The 23,399-nt window shown below is 45.7% G+C and overlaps 1 protein-coding gene across 1 annotated transcript in view; it reads left to right on the forward strand.

Annotated features, from left to right (window-relative positions):
* The window catches only part of EFCAB6 (EF-hand calcium binding domain 6), a 958,412-nt gene that overhangs the window by 714,544 nt on the left and 220,469 nt on the right, over positions 1 to 23,399 (forward strand). The window contains exon 19 of the mRNA XM_029597490.1: positions 18,345 to 18,572. Within this exon, the coding sequence (XP_029453350.1) occupies positions 18,345 to 18,572 (228 nt within the window). The remainder of the gene's footprint in view (positions 1 to 18,344; positions 18,573 to 23,399) is intronic.

Below are 23,399 nucleotides of genomic sequence, written 5' to 3' on the forward strand. Positions count from 1 at the left end.
CCCCTGCAGGGGAACGCGCGCGCGCGCGAGGGCAGCCCTTTTGAGCTCCCAGCACCCGGAAGTGCCGATCCGCCCTCCTTCTGACGTCAGCCCCGGCGGGGGATTTAAACCCGCAGCTTTCTTCTTTGCCTTGCCTTGCAACGTGGTCACTCCTTGGAGAGAGTTAGTTGCTGCATTCCTGCGTTCCTGATCCTGGTTTGTCTCACGATTCTGCCTGCCTGCTGCCTGTCCTGATCCTGGTTTGTCTCACGATTCTGCCTGCCTGCTGCCTGTCCTGATCCTGGTTTGTCTCACGATTCTGCCTGCCTGTTGCCTGTCTTGATCCTGGTTTTGCCTCACGTTTCTGCCTGTTCGCTGCCTGTCCCGACTCTGGTTCGTCTCACGGATCCGCTGCTTGCTGCCTACCCAGACTCCGGTACGCCTCCTCGTTCCTGTCTTCAGCTGCCAGTCCAGACTCCAGTCCGCCCCCGGTTTTCCTTCACGCCTGTGACTCTCCTAAGTCCCAGCGGTCCGGGTTCCTACGGGCTCCTCCTGGGGGGACCTCGGACTTCCAGGGCGAAGCCACCTAAGTCCTAGCGACCCGGGCCCTAACAGCTCCTCTGGTGGGGTCACGGGTTTCCAGGTGAAGATCCATCCCTCGCTGAGTGTGTCTGCCTTCTGACCGTCCCATCTTGCCGGTCGGCCCAAGGATCCACACCCGTAACACAACAGTTTGCAAGGCCATGGATCCGGCAGACCTAGCTGGTCTACAGGCCATTCCCGGACTGGCTCAACGTTTGGTTCAACAGCAACAGGTACTGGACTCCTTGGCGGCCACCGTGGAACGGTTGGCTACCCGCATGGACGTTGAACCCGCGGCACCGGTTCCGGTAGCCATACCTGCCCCAGTGGTGACGCTTCATACTCCCACGCAGCTTCCAGCTCCCACACGTTTTGCTGGGGACTCTAAGGCCTGTGCGGGCTTCCTGAATCAGTGCTTTGTACGGTTCGCCCTGCTACCCAATCAGTTTCCCTCAGATGGAATCAAGGTGGCTTACATCTTTTCATTACTTGATGGTCGAGCCTTAAACTGGGCGTCTCCCATGTGGGACAAAAACGATCCCGCCCTGAGTGATCTGAATTTGTTCATGGAGGAATTTCGAGCAGCATTCGACGAACCTGCACGTCAGGCCTCCGCAACTTCTGAACTACTCCAGCTTCGGCAGGGGACACGAACCCTAGCCGACTACGCTCTGGAATTCCGCACCCTTGCTCAAGAAATGGGTTGGGCCGATAACGCCCTTCGCGGGGTTTTTCTAGAGGGCCTGGCGGCTAGAATTAAGGACGAGCTTGCTGCTCGGGATCTTCCAGAGGACCTTAATTCACTTATTAATGTGGCTGGGCGCATCGACCGACGCCTGCAGCAAAGAGCGAAGGAGGGGCGCTCTCCTCGTCGCCTGGTACCCGTACCGTCAGCTACCGCTAGATCCTCGAATTCTGGATCTCGGACCACCGGCACCCCAGCAGAGTCTTTCCTGGAAGAGCCTATGCACCTAGGAAGATCCGCTCTGACCCCCGAAGAGAGGCAACGCCGCCGAGACTTGCGTTTATGTTTATACTGCGGAGGTAAGGGCCATTTCCTGGCCCAATGCAAGGAGCGGCCGGGAAACTCCCGCACCTGGGGGTAAGTGAGGAGGTCTCCCTAGGTTGTCTAAATGCAACTCCTCATTGTACCGTGCCAGTAACCCTCAAGTATCCAGGGGGTTTTTTCAACACAAAGGCCCTCATAGATTCCGGCGCAGGAGGGAACTTTATCAGTCAGGATCTGGTACGACACCTTCAGCTCTCCACGCAGCGTCAGGAACCTCCCTTACGGGTCACCTCCATTCAGGGTACACCGCTCTCCGGCAGCATAACTACTAGTACCAAGCCCATCATCCTTCAGACTGGTCTGCTTCACACAGAGAGAATTTCGTTCCTGGTTTTGGAGAAATCGGTATATCCCGTGGTTCTGGGGTTACCCTGGCTCCAACTGCATTCCCCGGAGATTCGATGGGACGATTTCCAGATTGTCCGCTGGAGTGCACACTGCTCCCATTCTTGCATCCAGCCCTGGAGGGGTCCGCAAACGCCTCTGGCACAGACTGATGTCAGGTTTCAGCTTCCGTCCCCCTACCAGGATTTTGCTGATGTATTCTCTAAGGAAAAAGCGGAGTTACTTCCACAGCATCGTCCTTTTGATTGTGCGATTGAATTGCTTCCTGGCTCCACTCCCCCCCGTGGGAGAGTATATCCACTTTCCCAGCCTGAAACCCGGGCCATGTCAGAGTACATTTCTGAGAATCTCGCGAAGGGGTTTATTCGCCCCTCTAAGTCGCCCGCAGGAGCGGGTTTCTTTTTTGTGGCAAAGAAAGATGGGTCTTTGCGGCCCTGTATAGACTATCGTGGACTTAATGCCATAACCAAGAAGAATCGCTACCCACTGCCGTTAATCCCGGAGCTGTTGGACAAACTCCAGGGGGCACAAGTATTCACGAAGCTGGACTTGCGAGGGGCCTACAATTTGGTCCGTATCCGTCCCGGGGATGAATGGAAGACCGCTTTCAACACCCGGAATGGACATTATGAATACTTAGTGATGCCGTTTGGCCTATGCAACGCTCCCGCAGTGTTCCAGCACTTAATGAATGAGATTCTTCGGGACTTCCTACAGTCATGCGTCATAGTATACTTAGATGACGTTCTTATCTACTCCTCGGATCTAGCCTCTCACCGACGACATGTTCGACAGGTACTCCAGATTCTGCGGGATCATCGGTTGTATGCGAAATTAGAGAAATGTCTCTTTGAGCAGTATTCCTTGCCCTTTTTAGGGTATATCGTTTCTGCAACTGGTTTTCGCATGGATCCCAGCAAGGTATCTGCCATCCGAAATTGGCCCCGGCCGGTGGGCCTGAAGGCTTTGCAACGCTTTTTGGGCTTTGCAAATTTCTACCGCCACTTTATTCCACAGTATTCCCAGCTGGTGGCGCCTCTCACCACCCTAACTAAGAAGGGTGCGGACACTCGAATCTGGCCTTCTGAGGCTTGCAAAGCTTTTGAGGACTTAAAGGAGGCTTTCCTCCAAGACACTTGTTTGCGACATCCGGATCCTACTCAGCCTTTCTTCATGGAGGTAGATGCCTCTAGTGTTGCAGTAGGGGCGGTCCTCTCGCAAAAGTCCTCTTCTGGCCATTTGTTCCCTTGCTCCTATTTTTCCAAAAAATTTACTTCCGCCGAGAACAACTATGGGATTGGCGATAAGGAGCTATTGGCAATCAAGTTGGCACTAGAAGAGTGGAGGCAATGGTTGGAAGGAGCGACTCATCCTGTGACGGTCTACACCGACCACAAGAATTTGGAATTCCTGAACCAAGCCCAGCGGCTGAACCCCAGACAGGCACGGTGGTCGCTGTTTTTTAGTCGGTTTGACTTTCTCCTCAAGTACCGACCTGCCGCGAAGAACTTCCGGGCGGACGCCCTCTCGAGGAATGATATTCCGGAGGAGAAGGAGGAAATCCCTCAGTATATTATTGATCCAGCCAAGGTCCAGTTAGCCAATACTATCGTATCCTCTGTAGAACGTGTTGTAGTTCCTCACAGGGACCGCAAGAGAGTTCTCGCCTGGGCTCATGATTCCCTCTCTGGTGGTCACGCCGGTAGGGAGAGGACCCTCAATCTTCTGAATCGCTATTACTGGTGGCCTAAGGTGCGCCAGGATGTATGCCTGTACGTGGATTCTTGCCCTGTTTGCGCCCGGCAGAAACCTCTAAGCGGTCGCCCATGGGGGCTTCTGCAGCCTCTTCCTATACCCACGGAACCCTGGACCCATATCGCCACTGATTTTGTGGTGGACTTACCTCCTTCCGAGGGCAATACGGTGATATGGGTAACGGTAGACCGCTTCTCCAAAATGGTTCATCTCGTACCATTACCCAAGTTGCCTTCAGCACCAGAGTTGGCCCGTCTGTTCACACAGCATATCTTCAGGGCTCATGGGCTCCCGCAAAGTATCATTTCTGACCGGGGCCCTCAGTTCACGGCTCGATTTTGGCGGGCCATCTGCCGGAAATTTGGGGTACAGTTGAATCTATCTACAGCTTTCCACCCACAAAGTAATGGACAGACCGAACGCATGAATAGGTCCTTGAAGACGTTCCTTCAAAGTTTTATCTCCGAAAGAGGAAACAACTGGGTGTCCCTCCTTCCCTGGGCCGAGTTTGCCTACAACAATCACACCCACTCGGTAACAGGACAATCACCTTTCCAGACAGTTTTTGGTCGCCACCTGAAACCGCCGGTGCCCATTCCAGTTACCGTGCCTTCACCGGCAGCGCTAACGGTGGCCCAGCACATTCATCATCTATGGAGGACGGTCCAACACCGACTCACATCCTCTGCCGAAAAGGCGCAAAGATATGCCAATCGCCACCGACGACCAGCACCCGTATTCCTACCCGGCACTAAGGTGTGGCTAAGCACCAGAAACCTCCATTTGCCGGGCCGCTCCAAGAAATTGGCATCAAGATACTGTGGCCCTTTCACTATCGCTGAACGAATAGGGTTAGTCTCATATAGACTCCGTCTACCCTCATCTTTACGTATCCACAACGTGTTCCATGTCTCTCTACTGAAACCAGTGGTACTCTCCCGTTTCCATCAACCCTCGACTGATGCTGTATCATCCTCCTCTAATGAAGAACGTACCTATCAGGTACGTGAAGTACTAGATGTCCGTTTCCGGGCTCGTCGCTGGGAATACCTGTTGGCATGGGAGGGTTGCGGTCCTGAGGAGGATTCCTGGGAGCCAGCCCGGAATATTCTGGACAAATCGCTGTTAGCCCACTTCCATCAGGACAATCCCGGTAAGCCGGGTCCCCTGAGGAGGGGGCGTAAGAAGGGGGGTACTGTTGCGACCCCAGTCACTTACGCAGCGACCGGGTCCTTACCTTCCACGCGGGTCTCCTCTCTGCGCCGCGAGCCGCGCGATTCCGGGCTGGCCTGGCCGCATGGCAGCGGCGTCCTCCTCGTGGGGACGCCGGCAAAGCCCGATGATAGCTCCGCCCCCTGCAGGGGAACGCGCGCGCGCGCGAGGGCAGCCCTTTTGAGCTCCCAGCACCCGGAAGTGCCGATCCGCCCTCCTTCTGACGTCAGCCCCGGCGGGGGATTTAAACCCGCAGCTTTCTTCTTTGCCTTGCCTTGCAACGTGGTCACTCCTTGGAGAGAGTTAGTTGCTGCATTCCTGCGTTCCTGATCCTGGTTTGTCTCACGATTCTGCCTGCCTGCTGCCTGTCCTGATCCTGGTTTGTCTCACGATTCTGCCTGCCTGCTGCCTGTCTTGATCCTGGTTTTGCCTCACGTTTCTGCCTGTTCGCTGCCTGTCCCGACTCTGGTTCATCTCACGGATCCGCTGCTTGCTACCTACCCAGACTCCGGTACGCCTCCTCGTTCCTGTCTTCAGCTGCCAGTCCAGACTCCAGTCCGCCCCCGGTTTTCCTTCACGCCTGTGACTCTCCTAAGTCCCAGCGGTCCGGGTTCCTACGGGCTCCTCCTGGGGGGACCTCGGACTTCCAGGGCGAAGCCACCTAAGTCCTAGCGACCCGGGCCCTAACAGCTCCTCTGGTGGGGTCACGGGTTTCCAGGTGAAGATCCATCCCTCGCTGAGTGTGTCTGCCTTCCGACCGTCCCATCTTGCCGGTCGGCCCAAGGATCCACACCCGTAACACAACAAAGGTAGGTAACTGCTACTACCAATTGGAACAAACAAAATAATCTACCTTTTTCTGTGTACCTAAATAAAGCAGGTCAATATGACTAGTCCTGAGCTGGACAGGCAAAGGTCCATGCTCTACTTTGACATTTCTATATTTCCCAATGGCTATCTATGACATGCCAGGCTAGATAAATAGCTTCTAACAGAGCTTTACTTTGGATTCAATGAGGTGAACCTTTGGTTATAGAAACATAGAAACATAGAAATGACGGCAGAAGAAGACCAAACGGCCCATCCAGTCTGCCCAGCAAGCTTCACATTTTTATTTTCTCATACTTATCTGTTACTCTTAGCTCTTAGTAACCTTTTGGTTCTATTTCCCTTCCACCCCCACCATTAATGCAGAGAGCAGTGTTGGAGCTGCATCTAAGTGAAATAACTAGCTTAATTAGTTAGGGGTAGTAACCGCCGCAATAAGCAAGCTACATCCATGCTTATTTGTTTACCCGGACTATGTAATTCAGTCCTTGTTGGTTGTTATCTGTATATAGATCCACTTTTCTTCATTCCCCCTGCCGTTGAAGCAGAGAGTTATGCTGGTTATGCATTGAAAGTGTAGTATCCGGCTTATTTGGTTTGGGGTAGTAACCGCCGTGACAAGCAAGCTACTCCCTGCTTTTTTGTGAATGCAAATCCTTTTTTCCACATTCATTCACGTCCTCTAGACTTTATGGATCCACAATGTTTATCCCACGCCCCTTTGAAGTCCTTCACAGTTCTGGTCTTCACCACTTCCTCCGGAAGTGTGACGTGAAGGTGTTATTGAAGTCATCACTGAATATACTCTAAACTATACATTTCAGAGGTGACTTTCAGCCGCAAATGAAGGCCTGCCACTATCATATTCCCAATCCAGCCTTCATATAGTCAACCAGCATCCATGTCTAATCTCTCCAGTCAGCTAACATAATTAACATGATAGCCCAGGGGCCATGGCTCTCATCATCATGAGAGTTGACAGTTTGCTTAGCTAGGTGTAGCAGGACTCAGCTGTATATGATGTGATAAATTGCAGGAGGACCTTGTGAGACTGGAAAACTGGACATCGAAATGGCGGATGGTATTTAATGTGGACGGGTGCAGGGTGATGCATGTAGGGAAAAATAACCCATGCTGTGGTTGCACAATGTTGGGTTCCATGTTGGGTGCTACCGCCCAGGAGGGAGATCTTAGCTGGGGACTTCTGGTCCAGGAGGGGGTTGGGGGCATCCGGCATTGGGTTACAGAGGTTGTGGGTGGGAATGGGGACAGGAAAGAGCCTATATTTTAATTTAAAAAAACAAGGAAGAGGGTGGAATTGTGGGGGTGCTGACCTCAGACTGAATCTATTTATTAACAGGGGAAGGGTTTGGGGGCTGGGGGTTCACGGCCCAGCAGGGTCATTTATGCCATATTGGGGAAAGAGTCAGGAATTGTGCTGCAGGCTTGAAAGGCAATGCTTTTTTTTTTTTTTTAATTTAACAATAACAGGTTAGATCTGCTGGTTTCAACTGAAAATGGGCTAAGTTAGCCAGATAACTTAGTACCACCCTGGAATGCATATTTTTTATCTGGCTAAATGATAGTTGGATGACACTATAACTCATCTGGCTATATTTTAGCTGGATAAGTGGCCCAATATTCAAAAAGTTGCCATACAGATGGATAACTTGTGAGTTGTCTGGCTAAATGACTATGAAAATAGACCTTTTACAAATGAGTTCAGCATCAAAACATCGTAGTGGATAACGCGTTGAAATTGTCGGTTCAGTGTGCTGCTGCAGTCAAAAAAGGCGGGCAGAGTGTTGGGAATTATTAGCGAGGGAATGGTGAATGGGGTGGAAAATGTCATAGTGACTTTGTGTCGCTCCTTGGTGAGACCACACCTTAAGTGCTGTGTGCGGTTCTGGTCGCCGCATCTCAGAGGAGATATGGTTGCGATGGAGAGGGTACAGAGAAGGGTGACTAGAATGATAGAGGGAGTGGAGCGGCTCCCCTATGTGGAAAAACTAGGGAGGTTGGGACTTTTCAGCTTGGAGGGAAGAGGATTGACGGGGGATATGATGGAGGTGTTTAAAATCATGGGAGGTCTAGAGCAGGTAGATGTGAATCGATTATTTACTCTTTCAGATGGTAGAGGCACTGGGGGGCACTCCGTGAGGTTACCATGTGGCACATTTGAAACTAGTCGGAGAGAGTTCTTTTTCACTCTGGAATTTGTTGCCAAAGGATGTGGTTAGTGCAGTTGGAGTAGCTGTGTTTAAGGGGGGATTGGATAAGTTCTTGGAGGAGAGGTCCATTACCTGCTATTAGTTAAGTTGACTTAGAAAATGGCCACTGCTATTACTAGCAACAGTATCATGGAATAGACTTGGTTTTTGGGTACTTGCCAGGTTCTTGTGGCCTGGATTGGCCACTGTTGGAAACAGTGGTCAGTGCAGTTAGTATAGCTGTGTTTAAAAAAGGATTGGATAAGTTCTTGGAGGAGAAGTCCATTACCTGCTATTAAGTTCACTTAGAGAATAGCCACTGACATTAGCAATGGTAACATGGAATAGACTTAGTTTTTGGGTACTTGCCAGGTTCTTATGGCCTGGATTGGCCACTGTTGGAAACAGGAGGCTGGGCTTGATGGACCCTTGGTCTGACCCAGTATGGCATTTTCTTATGTTCTTAGGATGTTGGGCTTGATGGACCCTTGGTCTGACCCAGTATGGCATGTTCTTTTGTTCGGAACCCCTGTGAGATATGCTAGTTTGCAATGACGTGATAAGGTTTGGATTGCTGCTATCTTTGACATGTGCTTTCCAAAAGGCTGTAAGTGAAGGGCTGCTAGGTGAGCACTCCGATGTCAGCACTGCCTCAGAAACAGCAGGCCCATGTGACACTATGCATCCAATGTACATGTGGATATCTTCAGATAGGATGTCAGCTAGGGAATTTGGCTGCAACATAGTGAGTCTGTGATTGATGATTTTAAGTGTCTACTTGTGGCTTCAGATTGTGCCTTTAAGAAGCTGAGCTACTTGTGATTTATATGAATTCTAGAGTACTTGACTCCATGTCCTATGCGCTGCTAGACTTCCGTCATACTGATGCCACTATCTCGCCAACATCTGATGACTAGAAAAGAGTCAAAGGCATAGTTGAGGCAAGTAAGAAGGCACAAGCTATGGCAAGCTCTGTGTACTGGTTTGGCAGTCCTTCACGAAGGATTTTTGCCTGACACTTTTATATGAAAACATCATAGCCAACCACATCTCATTGTTGATAGGTTTATTTTGTGTGTACTTTGTCTACTACAGTCTATTGCACCTATTGCTCCTTTATAACTTGCTGGCCATGCTAGAGGAACATGTGGTAATAGCTCTCAGGCTATCATATAATTATATCAAGAACTCAGAGGGGATCTGAATCCAGTCATGGAAAGGTCCCACGCTATACCAGAACTCAACAAACTATTGCGCACCCCGCTTTTCCTGGCATCTGGCTCCTTCCAAATGACAATCACAGTCATTGGGGGAATGTCTAAAACCTCTTTTTCCTGCTGCTTTGGCCAGGTCATAACAGTTGTACATGGCCACATTAATCGGTATATTATTGTAAGGAATCAGGTAGGCGAGAATAAGGTAAAAGTAAAATAATATGTTTATTGATATACAATCTTAATAATTCTAAGTATTAAAGGTATACAGTTCTAAGCACTAAAATATACAGCTCTAAGTACTAAAGTATACAGTTCTAAGCATGTACAGTTCTTAAGCATTATTGCTAAGCATATTCATCTGTATCCGTGCACAATATTCTGGTCAATACTCACAACACCCTTTTCATCATCAGCCTGGCAAGGAGAGAGCGCATCACAGGCGAAAAAGGGGTCTTTACTCACTTTGTACGTCTACAAAGGACAAAGCATCACTTTGCATGTCAGCAAAGGAACTCTCTCAGTTTGTCAGCCATAGCTGTTTGTCTTTTATAGCCTAATGTAAACAAGTGTGCGTGCAGGACAGGATTACTCACTATCCTTGCCAGCAGTCCCAGTCTAAACAATCCAGACTCAAGGATGGATGGTCAGGTCATCTTTTCTCCAGGCCGAATGTCAGTGCTGCAGCTGATTCTGCAATTTCCCTTACAATTATGTAACGGCTCACCGCCAGCGCTGCCCGGATCTGCCACTCCTCTGGATTCCTGGTTACGTCTTCAGGGAGTCCCTCTTCGTCCCTGGACCGGCCAGGCACTTGTAACTCCCCAGGTACTGGTCTAAGCAGACCCTACCTCTGTTTGGCTTCAGGATTCTCCTTAGAGGGATCGAGTGGTGAAACCACCCTCCAAGCAAAAGACAGTGCAAAGACACAGTTTTCTTAAAAACAGTTTATAAGGCAATTCAAATGTTTATTACCATTACTTCATCACCCTCACCTCCATCATTTATTGGGAACTCACTGCCCAAACATCCAGTTCAGTCTCCCAGCACTCCTGCTCCCCACAGGTGGGTGCTTGACCAGTTTTACTATTAAGTCAAAGACCCTCTTTAAAGCATTTACCCCACATGCTCTATAGAGTCCTTCATCCCCACTTTCCTTTAAGATATGAGTTGTAACTCTCCCCCTTCCTGGCTACTCAGTATCCATGGCTGAGCTGGAGGATTCCTCTCCACCAGAACCTACCTCCATCCCTTCCTCCTCCTATTCTGAGGAGCTAGGCTTTTCTGGCCATTCCCACCATGCCAGCACGCCCCCTTCCTCCAACTCCATCGATTCAGCTATGTCTGACTCATTATCGTTTAACTCTGACAGCTGTTTCCCCTCTTGCTCTGCCCACGGGTCAGGTGGTGGTTCTAAGAACCTGGGAATTGTAGTTTTTGCTGCCTTCGGCAACGCCCTCTGCTGTCTGCCTCTGGTATTACCTGACTTCATCCTATGGTGCCGGGGCTGTTCCTGACCCCGGCAGTGCTGCACTGCATCACAATATCATTCCCTCGTGAAAGGCAGGACTTGATGGTATTGAAGAGAGGGTTTTATACCATTGCCAATTTTCCCAATGTTCTGGGCGTGATTGACTGCACTCAAGTAGCCATCATCTCACCCATTGCAGGGAGATCTATCACAATATAAAGCTCTTCCATTCCATCAACATGCAAGTGATCTGTGATGCTCGATTGCACATCCTTGATGTGGTCACCAGGTACCCAGGAGCCGCACACGATTACTTAATATTTAGGCAATCAGCCCTGTTTGAAAATTTTGAAGATGGCCTCTATGGTAATGATTAACTCATAGGTAAGAGTGATACTTCTTTGTCTAGTTGTCTCCAGCTATGTGTTTCCAGCAAACAGCACTGACACAGGGGGTTGTTGGGGATGTGTCAGCATCTGTTTCATGACAAGTGGATTGTACAGTTAGGCTTTCTCTCCCATGCCAGAGAGAACTGCTAATGTTTCATGCCCAACTGTGCACTTGCCACAAAGTAAGTGCATAGTACTACACATTTTCTACTGGTTTATTTTAGGCAAGTAGCTTTTCAAATCCTCCATTTGGTGCTGTTAAAATGTTACTTGTTAATCACAACCTTTTTGTGTTGACAGTGCAGAGACTCCCAGGTCAGGTGTGCCTTGTTAGTGCTCTGTCAGCCAAGATGTCAACCACAGTTTGTCTTGACCATCACACAGGTTAAAGAGAATCTGGGGCCTGTGCATTTTGGTCCTAACATAGTCACTGTGTCATGTCAGACAAATGTGTATCTCTGGAGGTCATACTACAGAACAGCCAGGGACATGCACAATCGTACCAGGAAGTTGCTGTATTTCTGCAATCACGACTGCCAGATGTGATCTAAAGCTTCAGTGTTAGAGGAGTGCCAGAAACAGGTAGTGATAGCTTGGTTGTGAATGATCTGGACACATTGTGTAGGAACTCCAGAAACTGTTTCCCATTCAGGAAGATTTGACGCAGCATAAACAAGGGCTATTGCGTTCATATAGTGTCACAGAAAAAGGTGGCATGAACTTTGGAATTGGCAAGAGTTTTTTAAGACTCATGTCAGGCTAGAGCCTAGCTTCTAGTGTGTTATTGCATGCTGTGTGTTGGCAGCAAGATCACAAAGTCAGGAAGTGAATGATGCAGCCATTTTCTCTTTGCCTCAGGCCTTATGTTCTATCCACTGTGTCATAGAATGCATCTTGAAAGTTCTCAAAAGTAGATTTCGCTGTTGGTACAAGACAAAGGGAGCTTTAATGTATGCCCTACCCAGAGTCATTGAGATAGTTCTGTTCTGCTGTGTCTTCCAAAATCTGGCTCTACAGCATGATATCCAAGAAGACATAATTCCAGATCTACCCCAGGATCCCCCATTTCTCCCCTCAGAAGCTAGGGAGACCACACAGACTGGCCCTGTGGTGGGCCAGGATGCTGTACTGGTAGGGCTAGTGGCTCTGTCTGTGGTACAGGGATTTCCTTAGGAGGGATTTGAACTTTCCTTGCCTATTGTTGTGGTTCTTGTTGTTCTTGTTGTACTTCTTGTTATCATTGCCAAGCAGCCTGAAGCATCCAGTATCCCACTACAAGTAAACTTCCCCCTAACATTTTAGCTTTAGGAAGTCAGGGCAGGTAAGAAAAGGTGTTTTTATTGGCCCAGGAGGGCTTTGTAGGTGTATCCAAGAGAAGGCCTTATCTTATTACATGCAAAAATAGCCACAATCCGCGATAATTGCTGCTTTCGCACGATAAACCATTTTTTCTCTTCTACCACAAAAAAGATGTTATTTATTTATTTATTTGCAGGTTTTTAATAAACCGACCATCATCAGAGATATTATGCCGGTTTACAATTAACTAGGGAAAACGAAGTGGGAAGATAGTTACAAAAAACAGGGGTCATAAAACTGGGGGTGCGAGAGAAGAAGCGCACGGGAGGGAGAGTAGCAGGCAAGAGGATAGATGCACTTAATACTTGGGTACAGATAAAGATATACAACAGCTGACACAGCCACACAACAGCTGAACTAGCTGCCGTGAGGTTACGTGCAGTTACAGTAACAAATGTTAACAGACAGTGGACCTATTTACAGGAGAATAATTCTATATTTAAAATGGGAGGTAGCTTGAGAGGTAATAATGCAGCAGCAAATTAAAAAAGTATAGCATCAAATCCCACATTAAAACTTGCATTATTGTGTGTTAGTTCACCATAAAATGTGGTAAGAGACCCTAATTTGCATATGTCTCTAGCTTTTGCATAATCATTATCATATTAGCTATAAATTTCATGCATCTGTTGCATGTTAAACCCCAATTATTATGCGATAAGGCCTTAACACGAATTGATAATGACCCTTTTAGATGGATAGCTTCTGAATTATCCAACTAAATGCTTTTGAATATGGATCTCTGTGTGGCAGGAGCTGCTCAGGTTATGAAATACTATATATCTCTGCCCCAAAAGTATATACATGTGTTTCAGTACACATACCTATTTGTAATGCAGAAAAAATACATACTTTCTCTACTTGAATATATGTTATGTATGTAATAATTGTAACAAGTATACATAATTACCCAGAGTTAAACACAGACGGGCGGATTTTAAATGCCCTGCGCGCCGGCGCACCTATTTTGCATAGGCCGCTTGCGCGCGCAGAGCCCCGGGACGCGCGTAAGTCCCAGGGCTTTGTCAAAGGGGCGGGGAGGGGGCATGTCGGGGGCGTTCCCGAAACGACACGGCATTTCGGGGGCGTGCTGTGGCGTTTCGGAGGCGGGCCCGGGAGCGTGGCGCCGGCCCGGGGGCGTGGTCGAGGCCTCCGGACCAGCCCCCGGGTCGGGTGACGGTGTGCCAGCAGCCCGCTGGCGCGCGCAGATTTACATCTGCATTTAGCAGGCGTTAATCTGCCAACAAAGGTAAGGGGGGGTTTAGATAGGGCCGGGGGGGTGGGTTAGGTAGGGGAAGGGAGGGGAAGGTGGGGGGAGGGCGAAGGAAAGTTCCCTCCGAGGCCGCTCCGAAATCGGAGCGGCCTCAGAGGGAACAGGCAGCGCGTGCTGGGCTCGGCGAGCGCAGGCTGCACAAATGTGCACCCCCTTGTGCGCGCCGACCCCAGATTTTATAAGATACGCGCGGCTACGCGTGTATCTTATAAAATCCAGTGTACTTTTGTTCGCGCCTGGTGTGCGAACAAAAGTACGCGATCGCGCAATTTTTTAAAATCTACCCCAGAGGCCGGTATTTTATAAAATATGTATCCAATCCACTTCTGAAAATACTCTTATGTGCATACTACTTTACTTTTGGTGTCCATACTTTTGTGTATGGACACCATTAAACGATGGTTGAGACAAAATAAACTCCTGTTGAATACAAGTAAGATCACTATTCTCCTCATTCATCGACCACATTCGATATCTTCTCATGATGCAGTGTCTATAGATAAGATCTCATTTTCTCTAGTTAAACCTATAAGGAGCCTTGGTGTGTTGCTTGATTCTACCTTTTCATTCAAACCTCAGATTAGGTCTCTTATTAAAATCGTTTTTTTTAAACTTCGGTTGTTAGCAAGCTTACGACATTTATTTTATGACAGTGATTTCTTGACAGTGGTATGGGCAATTATATTCCCGCATATTGACTATTGTAATAGTCTTTATATTGGTTTACCTAAAGGTTTGATTCATTCAATACAGCTTTTATTGAATTCATCCACCAAGTTAGTTTCTCATTCTAAGCATTTCGAGCGGATCACTCCTACTTTATGTAGGCTTAATTGGCTGCCAGTTACTGAGCGGATTGTGTTTAAAATTGGCATGATAGTTTATAAGCTTCTTGTCTCAGATTCTTCATACTGGCTTAATACATTATTACGGATTTATAAAACTGTAAGATGTATGAGATCTTCTCAATTGAAACTTTTAGAGATCCCTTCAGTTCGACATGCTCGCTTGGTTAGTACGAGGGAGACCTCATTTTCCATAGCAGCTCCAATGCAGTGGAATCTCATTCCCATGGAATTGAGGTCTTTGGATGACGTTAAAAGATTTAAATTAGAATTTAAAGAGTTTTTACTCCACCATGCTTATAATATGTAACAGCCTGAAGTATGTGTAATTCAGTTATCAGAGAAAAGAATGTGAGAACATGGTTATTAGAAAAATTAGAATAATGTGAGTAGAGTAATTGCTATGAGTTCTCGTTAATGTCAACTGACGAATAAATAACTTGATCTCGGGACATAGATACCAGTATGTGGTAGTACTTTTCTCCAGTTTCTGTGAAAAAAATTTTGTCTGAAGTGTATGTTCATTATTGTTTTTACTATGTATGTATTTTTGTTCATCGCCTAGGCCTATTTTGTGTTAGGTGATCAATACATTTTATAAAATGAAGTGAAAAAAATCAGTTTGCCAACATGTCTACTAGTTCGCTCTGAACCTCCAGTAGTTCATCCTGCTACCCCACCACCACATAATCTAGACAAAAGACAAGTATAATTTCACACCTACTACTGAATTAGCAGGTGTAAAAGCACACTGATAAGTATGGTGATATAATGCATGAATATCACTTACAAAATAGCAACTTGTGCATGTGCTTCCAAACTTATTTTTTATTTATTTTATTTAAGTTTTTTATATACCGGCATTCATGATAAAATCACATCATGCCGGTTTACATTCAAACAGGGTGTGCAGAAAAAACAATAACAGAATCTGGTACAGAGGAGTTGCAGTTACAATGAACAGGGGTAATGGAACTGGGACAAGAGAGAAAAAGCAGTAGAAGGTTAACATCATAAATTAATAATTATTTACAAGTCCGGAGTGGTTACATTCTTTGCATATGCAGTGTGATTCAGGTGTGGTCAGGGAAGGCTTGTTTGAATAGCCAAGTTTTTAATCTTTTTCGGAAGGTTGGCAGGTAAGGCTCCTGGCGAAGGTTCGTGGGGATGGAGTTCCAGAGTGATGGTCCGGCTGTCGAGAAAGCCCGTTCTCTTGTGGTTATGTGCCGCGTGAATTTTGTATTGGGAACCTGGAGGGATCCTCTGTAGGCTTCTCTGGTCGGTCTAAGGGAGTTGTGTGGACTGGGCAGGTGTTGAAGGTCAAGTGACATATGGTGGTGGATGGACTTGTATATGATGGTAACGGATTTGTAGATGATTCTGAAGTGAATAGGGAGCCAATGGAGGTCTTTTAAGATGGGTGAAATGTGGTCTCTTCTTCTGGTATTCGTGAGTATTCTTGCCGCTGCATTTTGGACCATCTGAAGAGGTTTGGTGTATGAGGAAGGGAGTCCTAGTAGGATGGCGTTGCAGTAATCTAACTTTGCGAAGATTATTGCTTGTAGTATTGTTCTAAAGTCATGGAAATGGAAAAGCGGTTTTATCCTTTTCAGCACTTGGAGCTTGTAGAAACAGTCCTTTGTGGTGCGGATAACAAATGCTTTCAGATTCATCTTGTTATCAATTATAGCTCCTAAGTCTCTGACTTGAGGGGAGAGAGTAATGTTTGGAGGGGTGTTGGAGTTATAGTTGTTTTCTGGGGAAATTAGCATGAGTTCCGTTTTGGTGGAGTTTAAAATGAGGTCTAGGCTAGCGAGCAGGTCATTGATTTTTGAGCAGCATGATTCCCAGTATTCGAGGGTTTTGACTAGAGATTCTTTAAGTGGGATCACTATCTGGATGTCGTCAGCGTAGACAAAGTGTTTGAGTTTTAGGTTGGTGAGAAGCTGGCACAGCGGGAGTAGGTAAATGTTAAACAGGGTGGGTGATAGGGAGGATCCCTGTGGGACTCCTACTGGCGCGTCATGGCGGGGGGATTCTTTGTTCTGGATTTTCACTTTGTAGCCTCTATTGTTAAGGAACGTTTTGAACCAGGCTAGCGCTGTACCAGTTATTCCGATGGATGAGAGTTGGTTTATGAGGATGGCATGGTTGACAGTGTCGAAAGCTGCAGAAAGGTCTAACAGAATCAGAAGGAATGATTGTCCTTTGTCGAGGCCCAGAGTTAGGTAGTCTGTCAGCGAAACAAGAAGGGATTCTGTGCTGTAAGCTTTGTGGAACCCGTATTGAGATGGGAAGAGGAGTTTGTTGTCTTCAATATATTCAGAGATTTGAATGTTAACTAGTTTTTCCATGATTTTGGCTATGAGTGGTAGGTTGGCGATTAGGCGGAAATTATTCGGGTCAGCGGGGTCTAAGTTTGGCTTCTTTAGGAGAGGTTTGAGAGATGCCAGTTTGAGATCGTCTGGGTAAAAGCCTTGAGATAGAGAGCAGTTGATGATGTCCACCAGCATTTGCGATATGGTTTCAGGGATTGTCAAAAGTAGTTTTGAAGGGATGTGATCTGCAGGATGTGAGGATGGCTTCATTTTCTTCAGGAGTGATTGGATCTCTTTGGCTGTGGTGAGTTCGAATGTTTCAAGGTATATGGATTTGTAGTTTGAAGGTTGGAGTGAACTCAGGTGCAGAGGGGTTGAGTTGGGCAGCTGAGTTAAGAGCTTTATGATTTTGTTGCTGAAGAACAGGGCCAGCTCTTCGGCTTTAGATTGTGCTTGATTGATAGGGATGACTGGTGCGTTGATTTGTGTTAAGTTTGAAACGAAGGCGAAGAGAGCTTTGGCGTCGAAGATGAGATCGTGAATCTTGTGCATGTAGAAATCCTTTTTGGATCTGGTGGTGGAAGTTTTGTACTGGTGGAGTGCCTGTTTGTAGGCGGAGAGAGTGCTTGTGGATGGGGCTTTGCGCCATTTGCTCTCCTTCTTTCTTAAGTTTTGTTTCAGTTTTCTGAGTTCGAGAGTAAACCATGGGTGTTTATTGGGTGTGTTGTTATTAAGTTTTTTAGTTACAAGGGGGCAAAGCCTGTTAGCTATGGATTCAGTGATTCTGTTCCAGGAAAGGAGAGCTGAATTGGTCCCTGAACAGCCTTCCTTTTGCCCTGTGAACAGTTATGTGCAACACCACAAGTACCCACATACTCGTGATGTTTCCAAACTAATATATGGATGTAAATGCTACTTATCTGCATATGTACTGATTTTCTTTGCAGAAATCCTTTCAAATTAACATCTAAATATGAATCAATTTGTTTTCATGTTTAATCCTGGAGTTGACCACAAAACACCATTTACTTATATTTAATCTAATATTAGATAAAACTGGAGTATCTAATTCAGGTATGAAACAGCCTACCTAAATGGTATTAGTTATTCCAGGAATTATGTACAATTCATTTGTTGATCCTCTAATGTCAACAGAGTACACTGGGTGTATCAATTATTGAACTTTATCTGCAGTCATCTACTGTGTTAATGTGAGGGAGTAAATGCACGTTCACTGCTTGCTAAAGGTATGTGTCAGAGAAAAAAGAATGCCTCTGCCCTAGTTATTTTTTAGAATTCTGTGGTCTGAATAAATGTATGAAAACCAGAACAGATACATTGATGTTATCAGTTATGTAATAGCTTGTTGCAATATAATACTATGAGAGCTAAGATCAGGGTAAAAAAAATGCCATAATACTGCCTCCTCTTCTCTTTGCTGAATGCCAAGCACATATAATATGGATCCATAATTAATTCAATATGTTTTGTCTAGGCTGCTACAGACTGGATAAAGAAAGTACAGAAAGTCACTCAGTTGAAATCAACACAGGAGCTGTCAATGAGAGACATCATGGCGCGCATACAAGAAGTAGTGGTTGCTCACTTCCACATTATTACACAAGAGTTCATAACTATTGATTATGCAAAACTAGGTGCCATTTCAAAGGATGACTTCAGAGAGATTTGCAACAAGCATTTCATGCTTTTCACTGATGACCAAGTAAGATATTTAGTAAAAGATATTAATTTATGAGATATTAGATTAACCAAACTACTTACCAAGAAACATTCCACAGGATATAGAGGGCAGTTTTCAAAGTCATGTACCAGTTAAATAGAAGTTTATTAGTGTGGTGGAAATTAGGTAAAGCTGATAACACCAGATGAGTCAGAAGTAAATAAAACTTTATTAAATATAAGACAAGTATGTACAGTTGTATGGGCCCTCTTCACTCCCCGCTACTCTAAACAGTGAGCAAACAAAGTGAAACCTGATTGACAGGTAAGCAAGCTTTATATAACATTAGCAAGGATTTGAAAATAATTTTCCAGCAAGTTGTGCATGTTGGAAGCTTTCTCAATCCTGCTTTTGTGGTTTACTAACTGTTGGAGATAAGAGAAATTAAACAGCTAATTCATTGTTAAAAGGACAGAACACTGCAAAACTATCTTATCTTTGAAGCTGACTACTTGTTCCATGTCCATGTTTCTCAACCTTGACTCTTTACACTTCCTTTTTTATCACTTGGAGAACCCTTTAATATTAAGTCTGAGGCCTAGTTCTTTTAGCCTAATAAACAAGTGTTTGGGGTAGTAATTCCCTACAATTTTCCTCCCTTTTGGGGATTATGAAATCCATCCCAGCATTTACCTTAGATTTCTATTTCTGTGAGTCCTTTAATCTCTTTTTCTTGTACTTATCCTGTCTGTTCATTTCAACATACATATTATACACTTCCTGTTTCTGGCTAGTTTTCAATGCACTCTGCATTCCTTTAGTAGTAACATTCACAGCCCAGTTTAAATAACATTTAACATGAAAGTAACTTCTTTCTTAATGCGATCAATGTGTTCCGTAACTTGCACTGATTTCTCAGAAATAAACAACATTCTTTTCTTACTAGGGCACAGACTCCCCCTTAACTTACTTATTCTTAGCGTTCAGACAGATGAATCCAGAACCAGTGGATTATTCACCTCTACCAGCAGATGGAGACAAAGAATTCTGGATTCATCTGTCTGTCCTAAAGAAAAGGAAATTATCAAATAAGTAGTAATTTCTCAGTATGAAGTCTAGGGCTATTTCTCTTATTGCTGTCATTCTCTATACTGTCTAATAAAGCATATGTGCTGTCATTAGCGACCTTTTTCAAAATAGTAATGACTAACTGAGCCTCTTTAATGACAACATTTACACTATTCATGGGGAAAAAATGGAAAGACTGTTTTTATTTCAGATACTGCACTCACATTCCTAATCTTTTCAGTGGGTAGTTTCCTAATATGTGTAATGAAAGTTGTTATTAAAAGATATGGGCATCATGGATATTCCTCCCTTGAAGTGGAATGGGACATGGGCACAAAATCAACAATCTGGTTTATACAATATATTAGCATTTTAATACTTCAATAAGAGTTAGTCTGCATAACCCCTAGAACTAATTCCAAGTGTCCTATAATGTAGATAAAGAGCAAACCTTTCATGATGAACAATAGCAAATCCTCTTTGCAAACCATGGCAAATTTGTTTCAGTAAGAGAAAAGTTATCAGCACATCACCTCACAGTAGAAATGAATAGGAATGACAAAGATTCAGAGAGATAGATGGTCTGGAAGAAGTCCTTTTCTGTGTCTAGTTGTACAGATATGGTGGAGTCCTTGGTAGATAGACAAACTCAACAGATCAGTGGACTCTGGGTTGGTGTTTCCCCTGAGCTGTAGAAATCGCTCAAATTACAGATAGCATAGATGGAAAGGTTACTAATACATCATCCTTACCTCAGTAGCAATACCTGGTACAAATGTTTCAGCATGACCAGGAAGGATGACAGTATCTCTAACCAGAACAATCCATATAGCATTCCTCAATTGGGCTCCAAATTGATTGCCTGATCAACTCAAGTAGTATTCCTGAGTTGGACATTATTGGTGGAGAAGCTGGTATGGGAGGTTCTGATAAAGAATCTTGGGGTGCAGTGAAGAGGTTGGCACTTTACTGCAGTATGAATGGTGAGCAGGACTAGATATTAGCCTTTCCAGTGGGGATCCAGCGAGGACTTTAGTTGATGGACCTTTATATGTATACAGTCTCTTCTGAGGGGGGACATGGGGGATCCTGGGGTAGATCTGGAATTATGTCTACTTAGATACCATGCTGTAGAGCCAGATTATGGAAGACACAGCAGAACAGAACTATCTCAATGACTCTGTGTAGGGCATACATTAAAGCTCCCTTTGTCTTGTACCAACAGCGAATTCTACTTTTGAGAACTTTCAAGATGCATTCTATGACACAGTGGGTAGAACATAAGGCCTCGTTGCACCTTGTTTCCGCCGGCGTATCCAGAATCTCCTGCGGCAAAGAGAAAATGGCTGCATCATTCACTTCCTGACTTTGTGATCTTGCTGCCAACACACAGCATGCAATAACACACTAGAAGCTAGGCTCTAGCCTGACATGAGTCTTAAAAATCTCTTGCCATGCCCAAAGTTCATGCCGCCTTTTATTGTGACACTATATGAATGCAATAGCCCTTGTTTATGCTGTGTCAAATCTTCCTGAATGGGAAACAGTTTCTGGAGTTCCTACACAATGTGTCCAGATCATTCACAACCAAGCTATCACTACCTGTTTCTGGCATTCCTCTAACACTGAAGCTTTAGATCACATCTGGCACACGTCATTGCAGAAATACAGCAACTTCCTAGTATGATTGTGCAAGTCTCTGGCTGTTCTGCAGTATGAGCTCCAGAGATACACATTTGTCTGACTTGACACAGTGACTATGACAGGGCCAAAATGCACAGGCCCCAGATTCTCTTTAACCTGTGTGATGATCAAGACAAACTGTGGCTAACATCTTGGCTGATAGAGCACTAACAGGGCACACCTGCCTTGGGAGTCCCTGCACTCTGGACACAAAAGAGTTTTGATTAACAAGTAACATTTTAACAGCTCCAAATGGAGGATTTGAAAAGCCACTTGCCTACAGTAAACCAGTAGAAAGTGTGTAGTACCTGGGCACACACAGAGATTTGTTTAGCATGCAACATTAGCAGTCTTCTCTGGCATGAGGAGAGAAAGCCAGGCCCTGGCTCGATGGCTTGTAGACCTAACTGTACAAGCCACGTGTCATGCAACCAATGCTGTCACATCCCCAACAACCTCCTGTGTCAGTGCCATTTGCTGGACACAAATAGCTGGTGAGAAACTAAAGAAATAAGTATCAGTCTTATCTACGAGTCAACTGTCACCATCTTCAAAATTTTCAAACAGGGCTGATTGCCTAAATATAAAAGAATCATGTGCAGCTCCTGGGTACTTGGCGACCAAGGATGTACATGCAAGCATCACAGATCATTTGCACGTTGATGGAGTGGAAGAGCTTTCTGTTGTGGTAGATCTCCTCCCTGCAATAGGGTGGGATGACGGCTACTTGACTGTGGCCATTTGCTCCCAGAACATTGGGAAAATTGGTAATGGCATAAAACGCTCTCTTCAATTTAATCAAGTCCTGCCTTTCACGAACAAATGTTATGTACCAATTAATGCGGCCACATACAACTGTTATGAGCTGGCCAAAGCAGCAGGAAAAAGAGGTTTCAGACATTCCCCCAACGACCCCGATTGTCGTTTGGAAGGAGCTAGATACCAGGAAATGCAGGGTGCACAATAGTTTGGTGAAGCCCGGTATAGTGTGGGACGTTTCCGTGACTGGATTCAGATCCCCTCTGAGTTCTTGACATAATTCCATGATAGCCTGAGAGCTATCACCACATGTTCCTCTGGCATGGCAAGCAATGTGTGCCAAGCCCTGTGGTGGGCCAGGATGCTCTACTGGCTGTGCTAGCGGCTATGTGTCTGGTGCAGGGACTTCCTTAGGAGGGATTTGAATTTCCCTTGCCTGTTGTTGTGGTTCTTGTTGTTCTTGTTTTTCTTGTTGTTGTCGTTGCCAAGCAACCTGAAGCAACTAGTATCCCACTACAAGTAAACTTCCCCCTAACACTGTAGCTTTAGGAAGAGAGAGCAGGTAAGAAAAGGTGTTTTTATTGGCCCAAGTGAGCTTTGTAGATGTGTCCGAGAGAAGGCCATATTTTATAAAATGCAATAATAGCCTCAATCCACGATAACGGCTGCTGTCGCACAATAAACCTATTTTTCTCCTAGAACAGGCAGAATGGTAGTCCTCACAGATGGGTGACATCATCAGATGGAGCCCTGTACGGAAAAGTTTTGTCATAGTTTCTAGAACATAAGAACATAAGAAATTGCCATGCTGGGTCAGACCAAGGGTCCATCAAGCCCAGCATCCTGTTTCCATCAGAGGCCAAACCAGGCCACAAGAACCTGGCAATTACCCAAACACTAAGAAGATCCCATGATACTGATGCAATTAATAGCAGTGGCTATTCCCTAAGTAAACTTGATTAATATCTGTTAATGGACTTCTCCTCCAAGAACTTATCCAACCCTTTTTTAAACCCAGCTACACTAACTGCAGTAACCACATCCTCTGGCAACAAATTCCAGAGCTTAATTGTGCATTGAGTGAAAAAGAATTTTCTCCGATTAGTCTTAAATGTGCTACTTGCTAACTTTCTCTAGCACACTGAGCATGGCCAGTATGCCACTATCCGTGCATCCACGCAGGGTCCCCCTTCAGTCTCATTTTTTTCCGCAGTGTTAGTTGTCTCATGGTTTGGGAGCTATGCGCTACGAAGTTTTTCTATTCAGAATTTCTTGTTTCTCAGTGTCGGGTCCCCCTTCTACAATTGGTGCCCCTTGGTGGCATGGTAGGTTTTCTTTTTTTTTTTTGCCTCCTTGCGG

The sequence above is a fragment of the Rhinatrema bivittatum genome, chromosome 4 (assembly GCF_901001135.1).
Source record: "Rhinatrema bivittatum chromosome 4, aRhiBiv1.1, whole genome shotgun sequence".
NCBI lineage: Eukaryota > Metazoa > Chordata > Amphibia > Gymnophiona > Rhinatrematidae > Rhinatrema > Rhinatrema bivittatum.